At 49.4% G+C, this 24,529-nt stretch overlaps 1 protein-coding gene across 1 annotated transcript in view; it reads right to left on the bottom strand.

Annotated features, from left to right (window-relative positions):
• SCARA3 (scavenger receptor class A member 3) overlaps positions 1 to 16,534 on the bottom strand; it is a 50,692-nt gene extending 34,158 nt beyond the window's left edge. Inside the window, exon 1 of the mRNA XM_027070090.2 lies at positions 15,983 to 16,534. Within this exon, the coding sequence (XP_026925891.1) occupies positions 15,983 to 15,989 (7 nt within the window). The 5' untranslated portion in view covers positions 15,990 to 16,534. The remainder of the gene's footprint in view (positions 1 to 15,982) is intronic.
• Between the last annotated feature and the right edge of the window lie 7,995 nt (positions 16,535 to 24,529).

Here is a 24,529-nt window from a genome sequence, read left to right as displayed (position 1 = left end):
CCCCCTGCCCGCATTCTTTCTCTTTCTCAAAAATAAATAAACATTAAAAAAATTTTTTAGAGAAAAAAATTAAGAGGCTGACCATTATCAAGTGCTTACTAGCCATTCTTTCCCATGCATTGTCTATATGTAGCCTTTGCTCTTTTTTCTGTTGAGCTATGGATTTTGCATGTGTGCAAGGCTTTCATCAGAACATTTTATCACGTGTCTTGCAGATGTTTCAATAGATTTATTTATAAATTTTTTTTAAACATCTTTATTTTTGAGAGACGGAGAGAGACAGAGCACAAGCAGGCGAGGGGCAGAGAGCAACAGGGAGACACAGAATCTGAAGCAGGCTCCAGGCTCTGGGCTATCAGCACAGAGCCAGACACGGGGCTCGAACCCACAAACCGTGAGATCATGACCTGAGCTGAAGTCGGACGCTTAACCGACTGAGCCACCCAGGTGCCCCTATTTCTAAATTGTTAAAGCTTGTGTGTGCACAGCTCCGGGGCCACCAGAGTGTCTTCCAGGGGCAGGGCACGGGGTGGGGAGGTGTGGAAGGGCATCCACTTCGTACCCCCTGATTAAATGACAGAATCCTGAGGGGTCTGTATTCAAGACTCTTTCTTCCAGAGGGAATTTTCTTGAATTTTACCAGGTGCCAAGGGAACAACAACCAATCTGGGACCACTGCAGTTTGCTTTTTAAAACTGGCTTGCCCAGGGCGCCTGGGTGGCTCACTGGGTTAAAAATCCAACTTCGGCTCAGGTCATGATCTCGTGGTTCGTGGGTTCAAGACTTGCATTGGGCTGTGTGCTGGCAGCCCAGAGCCTGGGGCCTGCTTCAGATTCTGTGTGGCCCCTCTCTCTGCTCCTGCCCCACTCACACTCTGTTTCTCTCTGTCTCTTGAAAATGAATAAACATTAGAAAAATTTTAAATGAATAAATAAGTAGACAAATAAATAAATAAAATTGGCTTGCCCAAGTGCACACTGAATATAAACTGGACCCCCAGACCCTTGGGAGGGCAAGCCTATCCCTGGCACAGCCCTTTCCACCCTCTGGACTCTCTGGAGACATCCGGTTTCCTCAACAGCTCTCTGACAGGTGTATTCCACTCCACCCCCTCCCCGCTCAGCCTCTCGCTTCTCCCCTCCTCTTTTCCAAGGAGCAGACTAGCTGGGGTGAGCTTCAAAATGCCTCAGGTACGGGCATCGAGCAACCAGTAGGAAGACTGTGATCAATCAGAAAAGACTGGGGCAAAAACATAAACAAAAACAAAAACCTCAAAACCAGGCAGAATGGCTGTCTCAGGGTTTCTCGGGGTGACAGAGTGTGACAGGCTTTATGGTGGGGGTCTTTGAGCCTGCTGCCCCCTCCCTGTGCCACTCACAGCCTTGTTCCTAACACCCAGCTTCTGTATGTGTTGACCCATTGGTTTCAGCTCCTAATTCGAATTCTTTTTCTTGGTCTTTGTAAACTTCCTCAGTTTTCTTTCAACTTTACCTATGCATTTGGCTAGTTTATCTAGGACATAAGCTTCATGTCCCAAGAATATTTTAACCCGGTAACACTAGAAGTAGAAGCTCGAAGTCTTTTGTTTCTTCCCTTTTTCAATTTGATAAAAATCTGGGTCTTGCCTTGTGTCAGTTGTCACGACAACCCTATAAACTTTACAGTCTCCAGTGTCACTTCCATGGACAAAAAGACTGAGGTTCAGAGAGGTTAAGACTGTTGCTTAATGGTCTACCGAATATGTGATGGGGCTGCGATCTGAACTCAGACATCTTTTCGACCATGCCTACCGCCTCCTCAGAGTAATGATCAAATGAGTGGACTCAGTAGGAGAGGGACTGAGGGTGACCCCAAATTAAAGATGCCACCATCATCACCATGAATGCCTTCTCCCTGACCTCCAGGGCACAGCATATATGTCACTTCCTCAGTGGCCTTCCTTGGGCTCCCAAACTGGAAGAGCCAGTATGCTCCATGCATACTTCTGTGTGCTCTGTGTCTCCCCATTGTAGAAGGCAATATACCTTTTCTTATTTATTCAGCAGGTCTCATCCCCAGTGTTTAAGATCTGGGGGTAATGAATATGTCTGTCTTATTGTCTGCTTTATCCAAAGACCCTAGTGCTGTATATGGCACTGAGAAATACTCAACAAACACAATTTTAAATGAATCTAGGAATGACTTTACATTATGCTTTTCCAGTAGTAAGTAGGTCTACGCTCGCGTGTGTAACTACCTGGAAGCTTGGTCGAGAGCCCCAGGTGAGCACCCCACTCTCAATGATTCTGAGCTAAGCTGGGGGGAGGCTGGAGACCTCATATCCATTATTGCATTCGGTCCTTATGACTAGCCTGAGAAAGAAACAGGATGAGAAGTTATTCCCCTCACTCTCCAGGTGAGGAAAGTGAGTTGGGGCCAGGGGGTTATCTCATAACACCTGGCTAAAGTCACCGAGCCAGCTAGTGGCAAAGCCTCCTGAATCCTGGTTGTTTTCCTATCCACAGCTATCTCCAGGTAGCCTCTCTGATAGAGCTAGTGTGTTCTCATGGGCGTGTACACGAGTGTGTGTGTGTGTGCACGCGTGTGCCTTGGAGGGGAGTGGGTACAATGGCAGAAGGAGGGCTGACATGGCAGGTACCACTGATCATCTCATAAATAGCGTAGGAAATCTGGGGAGCCCGGGTGGCTCAGTCGGTTAAGCAGCCAACTTCGGCTCAGGTCACGATCTCGCGGTCCGTGAGTTCGAGCCCCGCGTCGGGCTCTGTGCTGACAGCTCAGAGCCTGGAGCCTGTTTCAGATTCTGTGTCTCCCTCTCTCTGACCCTCCCCTGTTCATGCTCTGTCTCTCCCCATCTCAAAAATAAATAAAATGTTAAAGAAAAAAAATTAAAAAAAAAAAAAGAAATCAATCTTTTCAGCCCTGTGTTGTGTCTTAGGCTGTCATGCTGCCATCAATCTGCCACCAGTTTACGAGGGTAACTGTGCCCGGGGGGGTTACCACGATTACCATCCCTTTCCCATAAATTTATGCTTCAGATGAGGCAGGCTAGGATCCCTTGGTGCCCTCTATGCTCCATCTGACCAAAACCTCCCCCTAACATCTCAGCCCCAGATGATCTCAGCCAGAACCACGCTGAGGGCTGTCAGATTTACCCGGATTTACCGCCACCTTGGTCCCTAGGGGAGGTATTCCTTCCATTCGTTGGAACAGAAATGCCTTCAAGGCCTTCCTGCCCGTTTCTCATTTCTCTCCACCCCTTGATGGTGCTTCTCTGCCCTCCCTTGTGACTAGGCCTCCTCCCTGTTCTGGCTCCGAGGCCAATTTCGTCACATCGCTGTTTATAGCCTTTGCAAGGGATCTGGGAGAACTTAAATCAAGCAAGGCTGACACTGACCTTCAGCAAACACCCCCTCAAAAAGCACACAGCTTTGTCATAACTTTGCTCTCCTACCGAGGTCCCCCAAGATTGGCAATCGTTAGCAAGTGGGAATTAATAAAGACCCCATTCCGGTACTTTGCAGCCCATGGGCAGGGAAATGACAGTTGCCAGCACGAACTTGGCTCTCTGTAGATGAGGGGTTCACAAGTGCCTGGCGTTGTTCCCTCTGTTGACATCTCAGCTCCGCAGCTCACGCCCTCCCCGATCCCCAAGGGGGTCTCCTCCTCTTTCTAATCCTTTGGACTTCCTGTTCACCAGCACAGAGCCGCGGGCCCGGGGGACCTCTAATTTACCTATGTCTGGAATGCTGTAGCAACTCTCCACTTTAGCCTTGTTCATTTTAATGAGACCATAATCCAAAGCATTTGGGAGGCTTTTATAAGCCAAGCCCTCTGCAAGCACAGGCTCATTATATTCACATTACACCAAGATTGTTCCGGTCAGGGGACAGAGGAAGAAACAGACTTGAAGAATGGAGGAGAGCCTGGCTTGAGGATACAGAGGCTATGATGGATCAGAGGATCATTGATTAGACAGGAGTCTGTACTCCTTCCTTGCACTGGGCCAAGAGACAGGAAGGTAATTTTCCTCCTCCTCTCCATCTCCCATGCCTGCCTGTTCCTACGGCTTCTGCGGCGATCTTAACGCTGGGCACACTGGCTTTCCAATGTGTTTTCAGAGACAGGGAGTGGGAAGGAACTCAGAAGTCACAGAGCCCACCTGTCATGGTACAGAGGTGTGGAGAGGTCAAGTGACCTGCCAGTCAGTTCGTGGTTCCTGAACGTCCAGGGATCTGAAGGACGATCCAAACACACACACAGAGGGCTTGCAGGGTCGCATATACCCAGCTCAGACTGGCCACAGATCTGGGATAAGTCTTTTCTATCCAGGCCCGATGTCTGTTTACATCGCCTTCAGGTCTGAAATCCTCTTTCCAGCCTCAGTCTGCACAGGGCTGAGCCCAGAGTGGGTGTTCAAAAAAATGAGTTTACTGATCCTTTGAGAAAGCCTGCATCCTTAGTTAATTCTTGACATCTGCTGTTTCATTTAAGAGCTCATTTTTATTAAAAAATAAAGACGAATGACTTCAAATATGGTTTAAATTTTGTGTATTCTTAGTTCTCCATGGCTAGGGGGTATTGGGGGGTGCTAATGCATAGAGGATGCAAAGGCTTAAAGCAGCAGAGGCTTAGCATTCACATACAGGGGCCTAATGTTTGAATTGAAAAATTCAACATGGGGGCACCCAGGTGGCTCAGTCGGTTAAGTGTCCAACTTCTGCTCATGTCACGATCTAGCAGTTTGTGGGTTCGAGCCCCCCGTCGGGCTCTGTGCTGACAGCTCAGAGCCTGAAGCCTGCTTCAGATTCTGTCTCCTTCTCTCTCTGGCCCTCCCCCGACTCACACTCTGTGTGTCTCTCTCTCTGTGTCTCCCTCAAAAACATACATTAAAAACAACTTTTTTAAGGAAAAGGAATGAACTTGCGGGGGTGGGGGTATAGTGGAAGGTAGGGTCTGCTTCCCCTCCCTTTCTCAGAACCAGAACAAGGGACATGGTAATCCTCTCCTAAAGCTAAAAGACCTCTTTTTGGTGGGAATGGGGGAGTATTATTTTCCAATGGTGTCCCAATTAATTACCTTAGAATAGCACCAGCATGTTATGGCTCTCTAAAGCAAGGCCCCGGCTCTTCCCTGGGTCATACATAAATTATCCATGAAATTGAGGACTCCTGGCATGCCGAAAACCCAGGTGGTGACGAGTGTCAAACATCATGGGTGCTAGGTGTCTGTGATGGCTGAGGAAGAGGCAATGCTGTAGGCCATGGGTGTCTGAAGGGGGGCTAAGGTTCCAGAAAGCAGAAGCAGACTCTGTTGCCTTCTCTCCTTTTTTTCCTTCCTTTCCTCATTTTGCCGACTCTAGCATAAATTGTGACAAGAGGTGGTGGGCTTGGGAAAGGACACGGGAGAAGAGATGATAATGCCTGGACTATAAGCCTTTGGGACTAGACTATAAGCAGCAAGCTGCTCCAGTCAGCAAACCCCTAAGGTTTTATGAGCCGGTTTCTGCCTCCCCTGTTCCAGAGGCCCCAAGGGATTATCGCTGTCATGAGGTGCGTATCCTGGTCCCTGTGTTGAAGAAGCCAGACACCACGAATCACCTACCAAAGGCACAGCCAGTAGAGCCAGGCTCTACTCCTCATCCAGCAACTTCTACACAAATTGCAGGCAGTAAAACAAACAACCAACCCAACAGCCTTCGAAGGCCAGAGTTGCAAGCTTGGACTCATAAAGCGGTGGCAACCACTGAAGATTTGAAAAGAGCCTCTGTTCCCCTCATACTCGAGGTCATAATGGCCAACTCAAGTGTCAGGACAGCCACAAGAGAAACTACTTTTTTTTTTTTTTTAATTTTTTTTTTTTAGTCTTTATTTATTTTTGAGAGAGAGAGGGAGACAGTGCGAGCAGAGGAGGGGCCAAGAGAGGTGGAGACACAGAATCCCAAGCAGGCTCCAGGCTCTGATCTGTCAGCACAGAGCCCGATGCGGGGCCCGAACCCACGAACCACGAGATCATGACCTGAGCCGAAGTCGGACGCTTAACCGACTGAGTCACCCAGGCACCCCACCCCCCCTTTTTGTGCCTCTGCTCTCACAGAGCCACGTAGAAAGTGTGATTGAAGGTTCATGCCTTGGCACATTTTTGGCGGGACTGCTGACTCTGTTGGGGTTGAGCTCCGTTCACTTCTCCCTGGAGGTGGAAAATAGCCTGGACCTGTGAACCAACTGCTAACTCAACTGTGGTCGCCGACTCTGGCTTTCTTTTGGTTGACCAAAAATATGGAGTTAATTCACTCCGTTGCCTTTCCGGGACTGCAATCTTCCATCAGAGTCAGCGAGGGGGAGAGATTCGAGGAACTGAATAAAAGGTCTTTCTTTGGGAACTTCAAGGAACATATTTTGATGATTATCTTCTATGGAGTTCACAGAGTGGGTTTTCAAAAACGGCCAATTGGGTCGGTAAAAATAAAGATTTCAGAGTCTTCTCAGGAGCCAATGCTATATTTAAAGTTGCAGAATGGCTATAGTTTAGGGTTGCAGAATGCTATAATTACGGTTGCAAAATTGTTTTCATTAGAATCCTCCTGCCATTACCCCCTCCCCGCAGGCTTCCTGTGTGGATACAGCTATATTCCGATGGGAATCCGTCTGCCCCTCTCCACTCTAATGAATCCGGTCCTTCTCTTTCAGATTCTCCAGCTCATCAACTTGTCATGATCTGCTTCCCTGTGATGATCACCTGCTCCCTGCGCCTTCATTCCTAAAATCCACATTTGGTGCTCTGGGACGGGTTTTTGCTCTCCTCCTGCCCAACTCTGTGTCAGTCCTCGGAGCCAGCCCTCAGCCTGCCTTCCACTGTGCTCCCGGGTCACCACAGAGGCTGAGGGGAGACTCACCCTTTATCCTAAGCCTTCTTTATCCCCGACGACTTTCCTCGCCTTTCTTGCCCTCTGTGTTCCCAACTGGGGGACATCATCTGGGGGGCACAATTCTGTTAGACAGGGCTTACCCATGCTGTGCAGACTTCTGGCATTCGAGCCCGCTAAATGCCAGCAGCAATCCCTGATCATTGTGATAACTCCAGATGCCCGCCCCATTTCTAGAAACCCCTTCAAGGGGCAGTGTGGCCTCCATGTGAGAAAAGAACCTTGCCTATTCTAGTCACTCCATGCAACAGACCCAACCCTCCCCCATCACATACACACTGGTCCTCCTCTGTGTAGACAGGGACCCCTCCGCTGCCCCTGAACCCTGAAACCCCGTGCAAATGGTGGGGGAGGGGTGGGAATCACCAGTTGCTTGATCTCTGTGGTCACTTCTGGATCTTCAAACCCTTCACTCTCCCTGTGTTTCACCACTTGAGGTCCCTGCTCTCTCTCTTGTGGGGCCTCTCTTCCCTTCTCTCAACTTCACGTGCAAACTAGAGAGCACGCCATCTTCTCACAGAGCTGCTGTGGAAACCCAATGAGAGGGGCGCCTGGGTGGCTCAGTCGGTTGAGCGTCCGACTTCGGCTCAGGTCATGATCTCTCAGTCCGTGAGTTCGAGCCCTGCGTCAGGCTCTGTGCTGACAGCTCAGAGCCTGGAGCCTGTTTCAGATTCTGTGTCTCCCTCTCTCTGACCCTCCCCCATTCATGCTCTGTCTCTGTCTCAAAAATAAATAAATGTTAAAAAAAAAATTAAAAAAAAAAAAGAAACCCAATGAGACAATAAATGACAAGTACCTGGCGAAGGGCAAATACCTGATAAATGGTAGTGGCTGTCATTTTTATTGGGACTCTTTTTCGGTCCTACTCGAATTGCTGCTGTCATTTTTCATCCTTTCCCAGTGTCCCTTATGCTCAGGGCCAATTTCCAACTTTCAAGAAATCCATTTTTCAAAATATGGCCTGTGGAACACTAATCCCAAAATATTCTTTGTGAAAAACAAAACAAAGAAAGCTCTTTGATCAAGTAAGTCTGGAAAGTGCTGCATACTCTATTACCATCGTAGAAGCTCACATTAATGTAGTGAAAATTTTAACAAGGCAGCAAAAGAAAAAAAAGCCCATTTCAACCTGCGTTTAATTTTGTTTCTCAAACTTATTTGACCATAGAACTTTTTTTTAGTAGTTCTTTTTTTTTTTTAATTTTTTTTTCTTAACGTTTATTTATTATTGAGAGACAGAGAGAGACAGAGCATGAGCGTCTCATGTTCTGGAATGTCTCCTGCCATCAACTTTAATGGAAGCAACATTTGTTGAAAGTCCATTGGTTCCCTAGACCTCCAACCTCCCTGACCTGGAATCTATGAGTCTCTTCTCTGCCTCGGCCACAGCTCAGCTGGCGTGCCCTCTGGAACAGAAAGTTTACTGCTGTCCCATCTGCTGGACCTCAAGGACCTCTCCCACTGCTCTTCAATCTCTCCACTGCGCTAAGCCTTTTCACTCCTCACTCCACCCTGCCCTCAGTCTAGCCCCCTGGGATAAGCTTCAGCGTGCTGGGGCCGTTAGCTTTGTCTCCTGGCCCTTGTGCCCTTCACCCCCTCAGCCTGTTTCCTCTGCATTGCTCTGGGGAACCCCAGCCCGGTGGGAGCGCATCAGAGAATGGCGTGGATTTGACTTCCATCAAGTCCCGCTTGGATCCTCGCTCGCTGTTCCTTCTCTTCTCTGATCGCTTATTCTCCAAAGATGAACTCACTTCCTTCTTTTCTGCAAAGATCAAAAGTCTACACCTTCCCTAAACTTCCTCCACGTGTTATACCTCAAACCCAGTGGGCTGAGGGGGCCACTCATGCTTTTGGAGTCGTGTGGCACACTCTGTTTCCAAACTTCAAATGAGCATGCCTTTTGACTCAGCAACCCCGTTTCTAGGCATTTTTTCCTAAGGGGATGCTTATACAGTGGGGCAAAGATGAATGTGTGAAGATTATCATTGTATGTTGTGACAAACCCCAGGAAGGACGTAAATAACTCAAATGCCCACCAATAAGGGATTGGTTAAATAAATTATTGTAAAGTCATATATGGAATATTATGCAACCATTTTAAAAATAATGCAGACTTGGAACACCTGGGTCTCAACGTTCAGTCAGTTGACTGTCCGACTCTTAATTTTGGCTCAGGTTATGATCGCACGGTTTGTGGGATTGAGCCCCGTGTTGGGCTCTGTGCTGACAGCGTGGAGCCTGCTTAGGATTCTCTGTCTCACTGTCTCTTTCTGCCCCTCCCCTGTTCTCTCTGTCTCTGAAATAAACAGTTTAAAAAAATTTTTTCCCCAAGGAAGATATCTAAGTTCATTGAATTTTAAAAATACATATAGAGAATAACATGGAAAGTATAATCTTATCCATATGAAAAAAATCGGTGTGCCAATATTCACACAAAGATTTCTGGAAGAATGCTCATCCAAATCTTGTCAATTATCTCTGAGGGGTAGGAGTAAGTGCTGTTTTTTCCCCTTTACTGAATTTTTCAAAACGTTTCATAATGCATATGTACTATATATAAGAAGATTAAATGCAACAAGTCTGTGTCTGTACATGTCATTTCTCCCTTCCCTTGCATCCCCAAAAGAGAGCCTTTCTTCTTTCGAAGGCAAAGCTTACCCACTGCTACCTCCTTCCTCACCACGTGCCCGCTTCCAGAACTCCGTCTTCTCTCCCTCTCCCTTTAAATAAGCACAGACCAGCCCCACCTTGAAAACCCCTTCATGCCTGGCTCTGCTTCCTGTGTTCACTACTCAGTTACCTTTTTCTGGAACTTCTCTAATGCGAGGTCTCCCCGTACCTTTGCTTCAGATCTAGCCATTGCCCTCTCAGACTGTGCCGCCTGGCTTCCTCGGATCAATTAACTCTGTTGAGGAACAGTCAACATTGTTGACCATTTCCTCCTTCTTGGAACTTTCTCCTCTCAGTTTCCCTGACATTACCGGCACGGTTCTCTGCCTGTGTCTCTCTGGCTCTCTCACAGGCTCGTTTTCTCCCCCCTCCCCCCCACCCCCTCTGCCGCCATTCTCTAAAAGCAGAGATTTTCCAACGTGGGCTAAAGTCGTTAGAGCACATCTCCAGGCCGTCTCCTGACAAACCCTTCCAGGGCTTCTCCAAAATCAACAAGACACAACCGGAAGTCCTTGGCAGGGTGCTCGACGCCTCTTGGCCTTGTGGCTCCCTGAGTCGCTGACCCAGCTCTCAACCCTAGGCAAATCACTTTACCCATCACCCCTAAACACATTTACCCAATGACGTAAAGCCCAGCTTTCCACAACGCTGTTTCCTGCCTCTCATGACTATCCCCTAAGTGACCTGACCCAAGTTTTGCCTACCCTTTCATTCTTCCTTAAAGCCTCCCCAAACTGCCCCCCAACCTGTACTGCTCTTTCTCCCCGGGATTCCTACTGAACCTACTACATATACCATGCATTTGTCTGTTTGCTTCGTCTCCCTTTATTATCCAGTTTTCTTCTTTTTTTTTTTTTTCAACGTTTATTTATTTATTTTTGGGACAGAGAGAGACAAAGCATGAACGGGGGAGGGGCAGAGAGAGAGGGAGACACAGAATCGGAAACAGGCTCCAGGCTCTGAGCCATCAGCCCAGAGCCCGACGCGGGGCTTGAACTCACGGACCGCGAGATCGTGACCTGGCTGAAGTCGGACGCTTAACCGACTGCGCCACCCAGGCGCCCCTCCAGTTTTCTTCTTAAGTGTGTACGTCTCGTCTCTGCCTGAGGGCAGAAGCCACCAAAGTGTGGTGCAACATCCCAGTAACCAATAACCAATAACCACAGCCAATAACCACAGCTCAGGTTCAGGTGGCTGTGAGGTATGTCATCTGAGCCTTGAAGGTATCCGCAGGCCTCTAGAGGTGTTCACGACAGTCAGCAATATAAGTGTGGCGCCCAGAGCCGTAAACCTGGTATCCTCAGCCTGTCCTCATATGTCAAATCCACAAGGCCAGGGAAGACTGTACTAGAATGGGTGCCCAGTGAGAACCAGAGAGTCCATAGCAGATGCTATGCTAAGAGGGAGACAGGAAAAGAGCCAAAACTACCCCAAATGGCCTCCCCGGGACCTCTCTTATGGCACACTTTCAATCTCTTTTGAATGATTTGAGCACAAATCTTAAGCATCTTAGCAAAGGGTAAGCTCCTTGAGCGAAAGGGCAGTGAGTTCTTCTTTGCATTTATCTTGACCCTTAGACATAAATATACACACAAGCCCTGGCATTCGGAGATTGGATAGTGAATGTTAAATAGAAGCATGAGTCTTTATGGGATACCTACCTTAGATTCTGGGGATAGAGAGCACGGTGTTGCTGTTGCCTTGAAGGATTTCAGCCCCGTAGGGGACTCAGACGCATCCACTAGCAAATGCAGTGGACACCTCCTAAGTGCCAGGCACCGTGAGAGAGTGAGGCAAGAAAAAGGCAGACAGGATCGCCATGTTCATGACACTCACATCCTAATACTATCCTGTGGGCTCTACAGTCTTATTCTGAGAGAAAAATAGACATGGATCAATAGACAGATGGAGAGATATAAATATATGTACCCTCTATATACCGTGGAATACTACACAGTCATAAAGAGGAGGAGATTGTGCCATTTGCAACCACATGGATGGACCTAGAGGGTATTATGCCAAGTGAAGTAAGTCAGACTGAGAGACAAATACCACATGATTTCGCTCATATGTGGAATCCGAAAACACAACAAATGAATAAACAGAAAGCAGAATCAGATCTATAAATACAGAGGACAAACAGATGGTTGCCAGAAGGGAGGTGGGAGGGTGGGCAGAATGGGGGAAGGGGAGCGGGAGATAGAGGCTTTCGGTTATGGAGTGAATGAATCAGGGGAAGAAAAGGCACCACGTAGGGCACGCAGTCAACGATACTGTAACAGTGCCGTAGGGTGACCGATGGCAGCTACACTTGTGGGGAGCACGGCATAATGTCTAAACTTGTGCAGTCAGTATGGTGCACACCTGAAACTAATGTAATGGGGTGTGTCAGCTGCACTCAAATTAAATAACTGAATCAATAAGCCCTCTCAGAAGGAAAAACAAAAGAGTAGAATGTTAGAGGGGGAAAGAACATTAAAGACGATGCGGTCTACTTGCAGACGAGGGGGGCCAGAGAGTAGCAATGACTTCACCATAGCCATGTGGTTATAAAGCTGGCGGGTACAGGGCTAGGTCTAATCTCCGGCCAGTGCTCACAACACACACACACACACACACACACACACACACACACACACACACACCTGCTAAGTTAAACATAATCCGACATGGGCAGCATATCTATGAGTATAGTGGCACAGTCCCTCACGCCAGAACCTGCCAGTCCTAACACCCAGCACGGCGGCCTGCCTTTCGTGGAAACGGCTAAGCTCTCCACCAAACATCTGCTGAGAAGCAGAATTCTTTTTCCTCGCAAACTGGCTTTGCGATGTGAGTCTTCAGCTATTAAAGTTACCCCAGCTGGATGGCAAGGTGAGTAGCGGCGGGGCGGGGTGAGGGTTTGGAGCTGACCTCCAACATCGAAGCTCCCGGGCCCCCCCACATCAGGCCGTTTAGTGGCTCGCTGCACCTCTGCCACGTCAGCTCCTTTTCTTCTAGTCTCAGGCTCCTTTCAGCACCCAATGTCTGGGGATGGAGGTCAGGCTTTCCAAGGGAAGCCAGTCTGCCCGCTCATGATCCCCTCTGCCAAGCTGTGGGGGATGGATTTTCCTGGGGTCACACTGCTATATTCTGAAGCCCTTTCTCTCCCTCTCCACCCTTTCTCCACGGAGTGTGGGCACTGGTCTCTGATTCTGTGGCGAGGGGCCATCCCTCCCACGCTTGGGAAACAGTGGGGTGTGGCTCTGCCCTGTCTGTGGCAGCTGAGGACAAGTCTCCCAGGGGCAAAGACTCACCCGTGCGGTGGGCCTGCTTCCAACCATCCCTCCACCGAGTCACTTCCGCTCCCCAAGTGGTACTCAGGGCCGGAGGTCCTGGGCTGAGCCACAGTGCATCAGAGCAGGACGGGCCTTAGGGATCACCCAGGAGGAAAACGAAGCCCAGAGACAGAAACGCTTTGACCAGAGCCTCACGTGGGGCTAGGACTCGAGACCCTATCTTTGACTCTCAAATCACTTGGATAGCTGGGAGAGCTCCCACGACTGGACCCTCTTGCCACAGGTGTGGAAACAACCCCACAGGTGGCTATTAATGGCTCAGACAGGCCAGTGGGACGCTCCACGATGGGCCAGTCACCAAGGGCCTGGGGCCGGCTGTGTGGCCCCCAGGTGTGAGAAGGGGCTGCACCTGGGGCCAGGTACCAGCTTGCATCAGAAGACGTGGTTGCCTGGGAGGCCCAGCCAGAGGCAGGCAGGCAGGCAGGCAGGAGGAGCCTCGGGGTGGAAACAGCCTGGCTGGCAGGAGCAGGCCCTGGCGCCTGGCCACCGGGGGCGTACTCCTCAGCAAATGTGTTTTCTGGTTTACGTACCGTCCCCACCAACACCCCTCTCCCCCACAAAGCATAACATCACCATGTTTTGCTTTGGGGGGAGATGATGAATCTTGGCCAACAGATGTAATTCTCAGATTGGTGGGGGCCTTTGGAGGAGCGTGTGAAGCCAGTTCCCCTTGGGGAAGGGCCAGTCTGGAAGGGCTGCCCTGCTTTGCTGGGCATTTTACTTTTTCCATGTGGGTGAAAAAAACCCTGGTTCTTCACACGCCACGGATCCAAAGGCCAAATATTTGCTGTCTGCCCTGCCTTTTCCATCTCAGGTAGAGGTGGCAGGTCTTCCTGGCTCCTGGGGAGAATGAGGGAAGACACTTGCGGGGCGGGGTGGGGGGGCGGGGTGCCCTGGGAATCAACCCTCGTCTTCCCCCGCAGCCCGGCAGCCCATGCCCCTGGGATGTTATGGGAGATCACGGAAGGTTTCCTGGAGACTGGAGGACAAATACATGAGAGCGGCCCCAAAGGCCCCAGTGAACAGGAATTTGGCCCCACGTGGTGGTGAGGCTGTTGGTTGAGAACAGGGAAGAAGAGGTGAGAGGGGCAGACTTTGGGAACCCAAGGAGGGAGCCTGTAGACTTCCGGCTGGCAGGCCACAAAGACCCCGAGACCTGCTGCCACAGTAGTCCATCCTCCTCGAAATATTTATCCACACTAGCTCATTTCCTCTTCCATTCGGAGGAGTGGAATTGCCTTGCTGAGTTTCAGAAAGGCAGGTCATGTGCTCCCGACTCCCTCCTCTCTGGGAGCCGGATGGCTCCTCCACTCCAGGGGATTCCTGCCCTGCCCTGCTGTCTCTCACTCTGTTTTCTCTTACACTGTTTGCCGGGGATGTTGGTGGAGCCACACCACTCTGAGTATGTGTAGCATCTCACCATCGTCATGAAGGCCCAGAGCAGTATGGGCCCCAAGCCTGTGGTGAGATGTGGTCTAAGACCCTTCCAGAGGCTTCTGGGTAATGACCTGCCCTAGGCCGGCTGACCGGGGTGAGTACGTCTCCACAGATGTGGTAGCTGAAGGCAGGAGCTTCGTGGGTGAGGCTCCTCTCTGCTGCCGTGGGAACTCCCTGGAGGTGATTATAACTTGCTTGCCTCATCCCAGACAGCCCAAGACACGGTGAGACTGTCAGCAAGCACAGATAGAGGGTCCGGAGGCCAGAGGGAAGGAAGTGACAGAGAGGCAGGGGTGCGTTGGCCAGTGCGCTGGCCTGGAAGTCAGGCCACTGGGTTCTAGTTCCCCGGACTCGCTGTGAGTCTTAAGCAAGTTCCTTCCTCCTATCCCTAGGACCAGCAACATAATTCGTAGAGGCCGGTAAAGTGTTAGGGGCCCTTGTTTAAAAGTTACTAAGCATTTTCAAGACATTGAACCCAGTGTGAGGCCTTCCGAGCGCAGGAACCTGTGAAGATGCACAGGTCTGCACACCCATGAAGCCGCTTCTACCTGTTTGGGCCTCAGTTTCCTCAACTATACAACTCGGAGGCTACATTCAGTCAGAGAGGTTTGTCTGTGGGGCCCTTTCTCCACAGGAACCCTTAGACCCTCATATGTAAAAGACATAAACAGAGCTGATACTTCAACCACACCTGGGAGTATATTTAAAGCCACATAGATGATCTCAAAGGTCTTTGTCAGCCCCAGCATTCGGTAAGTCAAAGGAGTGATGAGGTTCTCACTACTAGGAACACCGGCACCTGCCCGAGGTGCTGTGGAAGGATTATTGGAAAGCATGGGAGAGAGCATTAAAAACCCCAAAGGTTGCCTGTCCCATAAGATGATCCTAAGGTCTGCTGCGCCCTTAGCCTGAAAATGAGTGTTAAGGCAAAGTGTGCTTTTTCCTGGGCCTCAAGAAAGCCAGGCCCAGGTATGAGCACCTGGGACCGAGTCTGGTTCTTGTCTCTGCAAGGAAGGGCCACTGTGGGGATAACCCAGTGCCCCCGGGGAGAGCTCAGGCCTGGACCACTGGTCTTTCCCAGATGCTTTTGTCCCTGGGAGGTCAGAGGGCTGGTCAGCCAGGGTTCAGAGGCTGGGGTGGGGCAGGGCCTGGGCTGAGCAACTTGGACAAAACAGGTCTCTCCTGAGGAAGGGGTTGAAGTTCCTGGAGGACAGTACCTAGGCCTGGCACCTGGCAAGCTAGGTAGGGGGCTGCGGGAGCTCTAGGATGGGTCCCCTGTTTGGGGATTTACACCACCCAGAAGGCTGGGCTGGTGACATCTTTCTGCGCTGACCGGTTAAAGGGACCAGAAACTTCTCTGGAAGTTCAAACTGTTTTTAGGGATAGAGCGATGCGGAGTGAGAAGGTGACTGTGTGAACTCTCCCCTCCTTAGACAATCAGGGCTGCATGCGTGCCCCATATCAGTGCCTTAGGCAGGAGGATCAGAAGGGCAGGGAGAGCCCATGGCTCCCCCCCACCCCCACCCCGAGAGTCCTCCCCTCCGCGCCCGGGCGGGGAGGGGAGCGCGGGGGGTCCCGCCGGGGTTCGCCTCGTCTTCGCGCGCTCGGGGCTTACCTTTCATGATCCCTCCGGCAGGGGCCTCGGGAGCGCCCCGGGGCGGCGGCTCGAGCTGCGGACTGGCGCGCGCGGTGAAGCCGGCGGGTCCTCGGCCGGCACCCGCTCGCCGCCCTACGCGCCGCCCGCTCGAGCGCCGGGCTGCGGAGGCGGCGCGCCGAGGGGAGGGTCCGCGGGGTCGCAGCCGGGGGGCGCCGGGCCGCCCATCCCGCCGCCGCCGCCGCCGCCCGCGCGCTTCCCGCTGGAGGCCGGCGAGGTCTGCGGCCGGCCCGCGCCCCGCGCTCCCCGCCTCCCGCCTCCCCCCTGCTCGCTGGCGCGCGCTCCCTCCCTCGTCGTCACTCCCTGGGCCCCGGCCCAGATCCACTTCCTCGGTATTTTCAAAACTGCCGCGGCGGGCCTCTTTGTGCCGCCGCGGGGGCCCCCCGACCCCGGGCCCCGCCGGCTCCCCGGGCCCGCCCTGCGGCCGCCGCGCCCGGGGGAGGCGCCTCCCGAGCCGCCGCCCGCCCCGGGGGCCGCCTCGTGGCCGGGCTGGGGTGCGGGAGCGGGGTTCAGCCCTGGACCATGCGGTCTCCTCGCCCGTCTAAGGGGGAGACGCACTGGGAGAAGGCAGGCTCCCCGGGTTGCTGCCCCAGCCCCTCCTGCCCCGGTTTGCCTGGGACTGTCCCCGCCTTAGCACTGAAATTCCGCCCCCCTCCCCCGCAGCCCCTCGGTCCCGGGAAGACCCCGCGAGGTTGGTCCCCAGCCCCGCCACGCTGGGCGAATGACTCAGCAGCCACTTCGTGTCTCCAAACCTCCGTGTTCTGCCGGAGGGAGCTGGGCCCCAGGCGCTCCCAAATTCTGTGATTTTGTTCGTGGAGGGGCCTCTGGTATAAACAGTGACGTCCATCTTAGGGGAACTGACCTCTAGCAGGGAGTTGTGACTCTCCTCCTAGGCTCCCACCTGGGATCCTCACTTGTCATTCTTCATGAATGGATCCCTACCTACCGCACACCAGGTTCCGCCCCAAACTCTGGGAGTGTGCGGAATACTTCACACCAGCCCTGTACCCAAGAGGTTGCATCTGGTGACGAAAGCCAACAATTCGACAAGTGAGGGGGCTGAGGTGTGATGAAAGTTATAACAGGACAGTGCAGGCAGAGAGGGGACCACAGAGCGGGGGCAACCCTGCCTGGCCTCTTCCCACATCCCCACACTTCCATGCCCACCCCAGCTTGGCCCTTGGAGTAAAGTAGGTATGGCCAAAGCGCAAGAACTTTCCTCTAAGCCAGGAGCTGAGGGGGGGCCAGCCAATCAGAAAGCCAATTCACAATCCCAGCGGATCAGAAAGCCAATCAGCCATCTCTAATCTGCTCCACCTGGTCAAGGCAAGTTTCAGTTTGTAAAGCACGTTCTCTCAATGGTCTCAAGACAACCTCACCACAGCCTCCAGCGAGGGAGCCAGGTCCCATGCTGCCCATCTTACAGACGCAGAGACTGAGGTTCAGAGAGGATGCTGCCTCCCTGGCAGCAGTCACAATGTCCTCCTTGAACCTGGATTCCGAGTCTACCTCCTGTCTGCTGGCGTTGTGGCCTGGGTCGGGAGAATTGCTTGGTAAATACCAGGGAGATATTCCCATCAAAGGAATCCTTACCTAGGCTACCTGTGTATTAATTTATTTAATCCTCGCAGCAGCCTTATGAGATAAGCACAATTGTTGTCCTCATTTTTTATCGGAGGTTAACTGAGGCAAGGAGAGATTTAATAATGTGCTTCCTGTCATGTACCTAGTAAGTGGAGATCTTGAAAGCCGAACCCGGGCAGGCTAAATCCAGTGCCCGTGTGTATAGCTTCAGTCCATCACACTGCCTCTCATAGAAGGTGTTCAAATATTTATTGACAGAAAGAACAAGCAAATGACCTTTGGTTTTCTCCATGCTTTCTCAATTGGCTTGATCCAAGATGTTTGGTGACAAAAAGGGCCTATCCCTGATGTGAGGGAGTGCCCCCCCCAACCCCTGTCCCTGCCCTTTTGGATTTGGAGGATGTACATACCCTGTGGTATTGCTATGATGTGCAAATGAATCAGCAAAGAAATGAAATATGTCCGTGTCTGGTGGCAGATCGGCCCTGGGTGAGCAGAGCTGGACCCCAGCCCTGAACAGGTTCAGAGGATGAACTCCAGTTCCAAAAGGACTCTAGGGGAGAGGGGACCTAGCTCTGTGGAGTGGCAGGAAACAGCTGGAGATGAGTTTGAGGCACAAGGGGTCAAAGCTCCAAAATAGTTCAGAGGGAAGGCAGAATGATGAGAATGAAGGATGATCACAGATCAAGAAGGGAGGAGACAGGGATTTCCTAAGAGATCACACTAGCCTTTGGGTGAAAGCCTTTCAGCTGCAATTTCAGGCATTTCCTACCAACAGCCAGAGGGATAGACCCAGGGTCAACTGAAACAAAATCCCCACCCAGACCAGAATGGGGCGGGGGGGGGGGGGTGTTATCAGGATGGGGCTCAGGCTGGGACTTCAGCACAGAGGCAGAGACAGCAAAGGGGGGGGCGGGATGGGATTGGGAGAAATGCTTAATACTGTTTTTAACTTGTGTGTGGGCTGGGGAGGGGGTGAGGACATTTGACTGTGGCACTTAAGCCACACTCTGCTGAAAGCCAAAGGAAGTAGCTATAGAACAGATGTCATTTAGAGGGAAAAAAAAAAAAGAAAGAAAAAAGAAACACTAGTGACGGAACTCTCCGTGTATTAATGAAGGTACAAAGTCCCACCTCAGTTTGTGAGCAGTGCTATGATTTGCTCAGAACAGAACCTCCTAGGGAGCCCCCCAGACCATCCTTTCTCTCTTCTACTTCAGGCACAAAACATCTCTTTCTCCCAAAGTTCGATTCCTCCCTCTGTGCTTTTGATCCTTTCTTCTCGCAGCCTGTTCTTCTCCAGCATTAGGACCTTGCTTCCACTTTTCCTTCTCAGGATGTAGCTGTAACTCACAATGCTTGCTAAAATTGCTACTTTCATCTTAGTTGCCAAGATAATTACTCTTTCAAAACTTGCATTCTCTTCAAACTTTTGCAGACCTAACACTGTATTTGTCAGAGTTCTCCAAGGAAACAGAACCAATAAGCCGGTAGGCTGGAGACCCAGGGAAGAATTAATGTTGCAGCTCAAGTCCAAAGGCAGTCTGCTGACAGAATTCCCTCTTTCTCTGGGGAGGTCAGTCTTTTTTGTTGTTGTTTTGTTTTGTTTTGTTTTCCTGTTAAGGTCTTCAACGGATTAGATAAGGCCCTAAAGATTTTTGTATTTTCGGCCTCTAATATCAAGTTCCTCACATCCTGCTACCCAATTGCTAAGCCAGGCCACATATTTATGTTTTTATCACCGTGGCCTCCCATTTCAAGATAGCAGCTTCTACGGTAGTCAGAGCAAGTAATGCTAGTTCTAACAACTACAAGATTTGAATGACGGCACAGCAATAGTTTATCTCTCATGTAGATCACAATCCATTGCAGGTTAGATGGCTCCCTTACAAATGTTGCCTCGGGGATGGGGGCTTCTTCCATCCTGTGAGGCTGCCATCTTTAATAAGTAGCCCCCAAGGTTGATGTAGAAGGGGGAGAGAGATTGGAGGATTGTGGATTGGAGGTAATCCTGGCACACGCCTAGGAGAGGCACACAACCACTATCAGCTATATTCCATTGGCTGGAACTCAGTCACATGACCTCAAGCAAAGGCAGGGGCTGGGAAACATCCCTTAGGGGGGTTACCATGAGGAGAGGGGGGAAACACGGATGCTGGCGAGGCCTCCAGTGCACTAACCCGTCTCCAACCCAGAACTTGGCGAGATTTTCGTCCTTACTCCCCCAGTAAGCTCTCTAATGCAGTGGGTTGAAACTCCATGCAGGGTTGTCACTTTGTTCATGCCAGAGCTTCACCGAAATCATCGTGCATTGGAAGCCAAAGAGTAAACTACCTTTAGAAGGCAGGTATGCTCACCCAGCCTGCACAGGAGTAAAATATTTTTGAAAGGTCACGCGGGGCCAGTTCCAACAGAGCAGTGCCCCAGCCGTACAGGAAAATATAAATCCCATTTTTCTGTTGGATTCCATTTAAAATAAGAAATAGAATTTCCTGGGGTGGGCGGCGGCGGGGGGGGGGGGGGCCCATCAACATTCTCAGTTGAAGACATTTGTCCCAAGAAGTGTTAAATTGGCCTTCTTTGGCCCATACTCTGGACTATCTGATATTTTCACAATTCTTAAGTTTCCTATCTTTTATTGCTTCCTCCCAGAAATTCACCTAAGTTTCCTCCCATGTCTGTGGATTCTTGCCTTACATTACATTTATCAATACTAGAACTTTTGAGAATGTACATAGGGGCCAAGAGGTGCCCTGTAATACCACTCTTTACTAGCAGGTGATGCTATATTATATGAATTCTTCTGGCCTGAGAAATTTTTTTTTTCAACGTTTATTTATTTTTGGGACAGAGAGAGACAGAGCATGAACGGGGGAGGGGCAGAGAGAGAGGGAGACACAGAATCGGAAACAGGCTCCAGGCTCCGGGCCATCGGCCCAGAGCCTGACGCGGGGCTCGAACTCACGGACTGCGAGATCGTGACCTGGCTGAAGTCGGACGCTTAACCGACTGCGCCACCCAGGCGCCCCAAGGCCTGAGAAATTCTTAAAGGGGCTTCACATTATCATACTAATACCTTATTTTATGAACTCTGTAAGGGTGATGTTCTGAAGAAATTAGTTTATTTTGATGTTTTTTAAAAAGATTGTACGTTTTTTAAGTTTATTTATTTGTTTGGAGAGAGAGAGATTGAGTGCAAGTGGGGGAGAGGCAGAGAGAGGTGGGGAGAGAGAGCATCCTAAGCAGGCTGTATGCTCAGCATGGAGCCCAGCACAGGGCTAGATCCCACAGACTATGAGATCATGACCTGAGCTGGTGATATACCTGGGTGGCTCAGTTGGTTAAGTGTCTGATTTCAGCTCAGGTCATGATCTCATGGTTCATGGGTTCCAGTCCCACATTGGGCTCTGTGCTGACAGCTCAGAGCCCGGAGCCTGCTTCAGAGTCTGTGTCTCCTTTCCTCTCTTGCTCTCTGTCTCTCTGTCTCTCTCTCTCAAAAATAAATTTAAAAAAATTAAAAAAAAAAAAGATGATGAGCTGAAATCAAGAGTCAGACGCCCAACTGACTGAGCCACCCAGTCACCCTAAAGATTTTAATTTTTTAAGTAATCTTTACACCCAACATAGGGCTTGAACTTACAACCCTGAGATCAAGAGTCATATGCTCTACCAAATGAGCCAGCCGGGCGCCCCTGAAACAGTTTAATTACAAAGATGCATCAGAGCTTGAACAAATCTTTCAAATTAACATAATATGGTATTAGCAAAGACAAAGTACTTAGGTTTTTCATCCAAATCAATTATAAACTCAGGAAGAAAGTGTCTGACTTCATTTGGGGCTGGATATAGATGAGCAAAGAAGGAGCCTTGATGCTGTGTAGGAAGGAGAAGCATCTTTTAGCCAAACCATCCACTGGATAATGGAAAGGGATCCCTGCAATAATTTGCATTGGTGCAAAGAGGATCGGAAAAGCCTGTGTATCCAGGGGGGAATGAATCATAAATATTAAATTTTTTTAATGTTTATTATTTATTCTTGAGAGACAGAGAGAGACAGAGCATGAGAGGGGGGAGGGGCAGACACAGAATCTGAAGCAGACTCCAGGCTCTGAGCTGTCAGTGCAGGGCCCAATGCGGGGCTCAAACCCATGAACCGTGAGATCATGGCCTGAGCTGAAGTCAGACACTCAACTGACTGAGCCACCCAGGCGTCCAAAGAATCATACATGTGAAAATGGAAATAATCAGAGCTGGAGGGACACAGATGCTTTTCAAGAAGGTATTTCCCAAAGGATTTGGTACATAGGAATTTCTTTATAGCAGGCCTTCAAGAGACTGAGTTTTTAATGTGCTAAGAAGGGTCCTAATGGACGTTCCTATCCACATTCTGGATGGAGGAGACCCAGGAAGCATGCTTATTTCTTTGTTTCTCATTCAAAACTGGGAGAACAAAATTCAGAACCATCTTGACAGGTGTCTAAAAGATAACATTCAGGGGAAATAAACTGAAACCCCGACACTTAGATCCACCATCAGTTGCTCTAACAAAGGATGAATTCAGAGAAAACGATGTAGTTGATATGTGGCCGTGCATGGCTTTTGTTCATTTATTATACAAACACAGAGCCAGGAGTTGTGCTAGTGCTGGGGATATGTTCCCTAACCTTGTGGATGTTACAGTGTTGACAGGAATCACAAATAGGAGAAGACTACTAAAATAAACCTGGGATCTTAGACTGCACTCATTGAAAAATGGATTCAGATCATTTAACACATATTTATTTATTTTTATTAAAAAAATGTTTTTAACGTTTATTTATTATTGAGAGACAGAGCATGAGCAGAGGAGGGGCAGAGAGAGAGAGAGAGAGAGACGCAGAATCCCAAGCAGGCTCCAGGCTCTGAGCTGTCAGCACAGAGCCCGACACGGGGCTCGAACCCACAAACCTCAAGATCATGACCTGAGCCAAAGTCAGATGCTTAACTGAGCCACCCAGGTGCCCCAGCACACATTTTTTAAGTACCTACTGCATGCTAGGCCATGTCTTAGAGAATGGGAGTGCAAAGCTGAATGGAAGTGGGGAAACATTTGAACTCTAATCTGATACATTTCAGTATGCTATGTTTAGTCAAGATTTCTCTCACTTTCCCACTGCCATAATGACAGAAGTAGCAAAAATACCTTTGAAATTTTTCCTCTTATTAAAAAAAAACAAAAACAAAAAAACACGATGTAGGGACCCTTGGGTGGCTCCGTCGATTAAGCGTCGGACTCTTGATTTCCACTGAGGTCATGATCTTGTGGTTTGTGAGATCAAGCTCTGCGTGGGGCTCTGCACAGGCATCATGGAGCCTGCTTGGGAATCTCTCTCTCTCCCTCTCTCTCTCTGCCCCTCCCCCACTTGTGTGCTCTCTCTCTCAAAACAAACAAACAAATAAATAAAAATTTTAAAAACAATGTAAAAGTTGCGTGCCATATCACAACAAAACCGTATCTTTTTTTATATAGAAGTAATGTTTTTCTGGGTTGGGGGTGGGTGTGGGGGCAGCCTGGCGTCGAGGAATGGTGGGGAATGTGGCAGAGGGCTGTTGCATTGGTACTTTTTCTACTACTTGGTATTTTCAAATTATATACCTATCTCACTTTGATAAAGGCAAAATTTATTTAGAAACAAAAATAATAGTTTAAACTACTTCTAGACATGTTATGTTTCTGCACCGGAAGAACGAATACAAAAATGTGAATTTTTCTAAAACCAATACGTACCTTTCATGCAACTGTCATTACAATTACCATTTTTTCCCCAAACTGCACAAAATTAAAGTTCATACAGAAGACTTAACGTCCGAGAATAGCCAACAAAATTTGTAAAGGAACAGTGAGGGAGGTTATCTTTTCAATATCAATTATTGTTTTAAGACTATGTAATGAAAACAATATGTTATACATGAATAAAAAAATAAATCAGAGGAATAAACTAGAAAGTCCTAAGATAGATCCAAATTTATTTTGGGAAAGTTCACAGATGACAAATGGCATTTTGTACACAGATGGCATTTCAACTCAGCACAAATCGGGTGGTTTATTTGATAAATCATGTTGACGTAATTGGCCACACATCTGGAAGAAAATGAAGTTAGATCCTTGCCTCACCTCCCTCCTCCACACACACACACACACACACACACACACACACACACCACACCACAAGCACACATACACAACATACATAACACACACACCATAAAGACACACACACACACACACACACACACACCACACCACACACACCACAAACACCCACGTTCCATTTGGATGAAATATCTAAATACAAACATTGACACAACAGGAAACTAGAGAAAATTAAGAGAATAACTGTCTCTATTTTAGTGAGACATTCTTAAGACAGGAGACCTAGAAACTGTAAAGGGAAAAACCAAATTTCACCATATAAAAAATTTTAAAGCCTCCATAATCAAAGGGAAAAGACACAAAATAACTTGGTAAAGACTTTGCAACACACACATAAAATTTATTTATTTAAAGTGCTCCTATAAATTGATAAGAAAAAGGGATCAAAGTCCAATAAAATGAGCAAACAATGTGAATAGGCAAATCACAGAAGAAGAAACTTCCTTTAAAAATGATTAGTTGAGGGGCGCCTGGCTGGCTCAGGGTTGTGGGCTGGAGCCCCACATTGGGTATAGAGATTACTTAAAAATAATATCTTTAAAAAAACGATGAGTCAGGGGCGCCTGGGTGGCTCAGTCAGTTAAGCCTCCGACTTCGGGTCAGGTCATGATCTCACAGTTTGTGAGTTCGAGGCCCGAGTAGGGCTCTGTGCTGACAGCTCAGAGCCTGGAGCCTGCTTCGGATTCTGTGTCTTCTCTCCCTGCCCCTCCCCGACTTGTGCTCTGTCTCTG

Source organism: Acinonyx jubatus, chromosome B1 (assembly GCF_027475565.1).
Source record: "Acinonyx jubatus isolate Ajub_Pintada_27869175 chromosome B1, VMU_Ajub_asm_v1.0, whole genome shotgun sequence".
Classification (NCBI taxonomy): Eukaryota; Metazoa; Chordata; class Mammalia; order Carnivora; family Felidae; genus Acinonyx; species Acinonyx jubatus.
The sequence above is the reverse complement of the archived record's forward strand: the minus strand, read 5'-3'. Positions and strand labels throughout refer to the sequence as shown.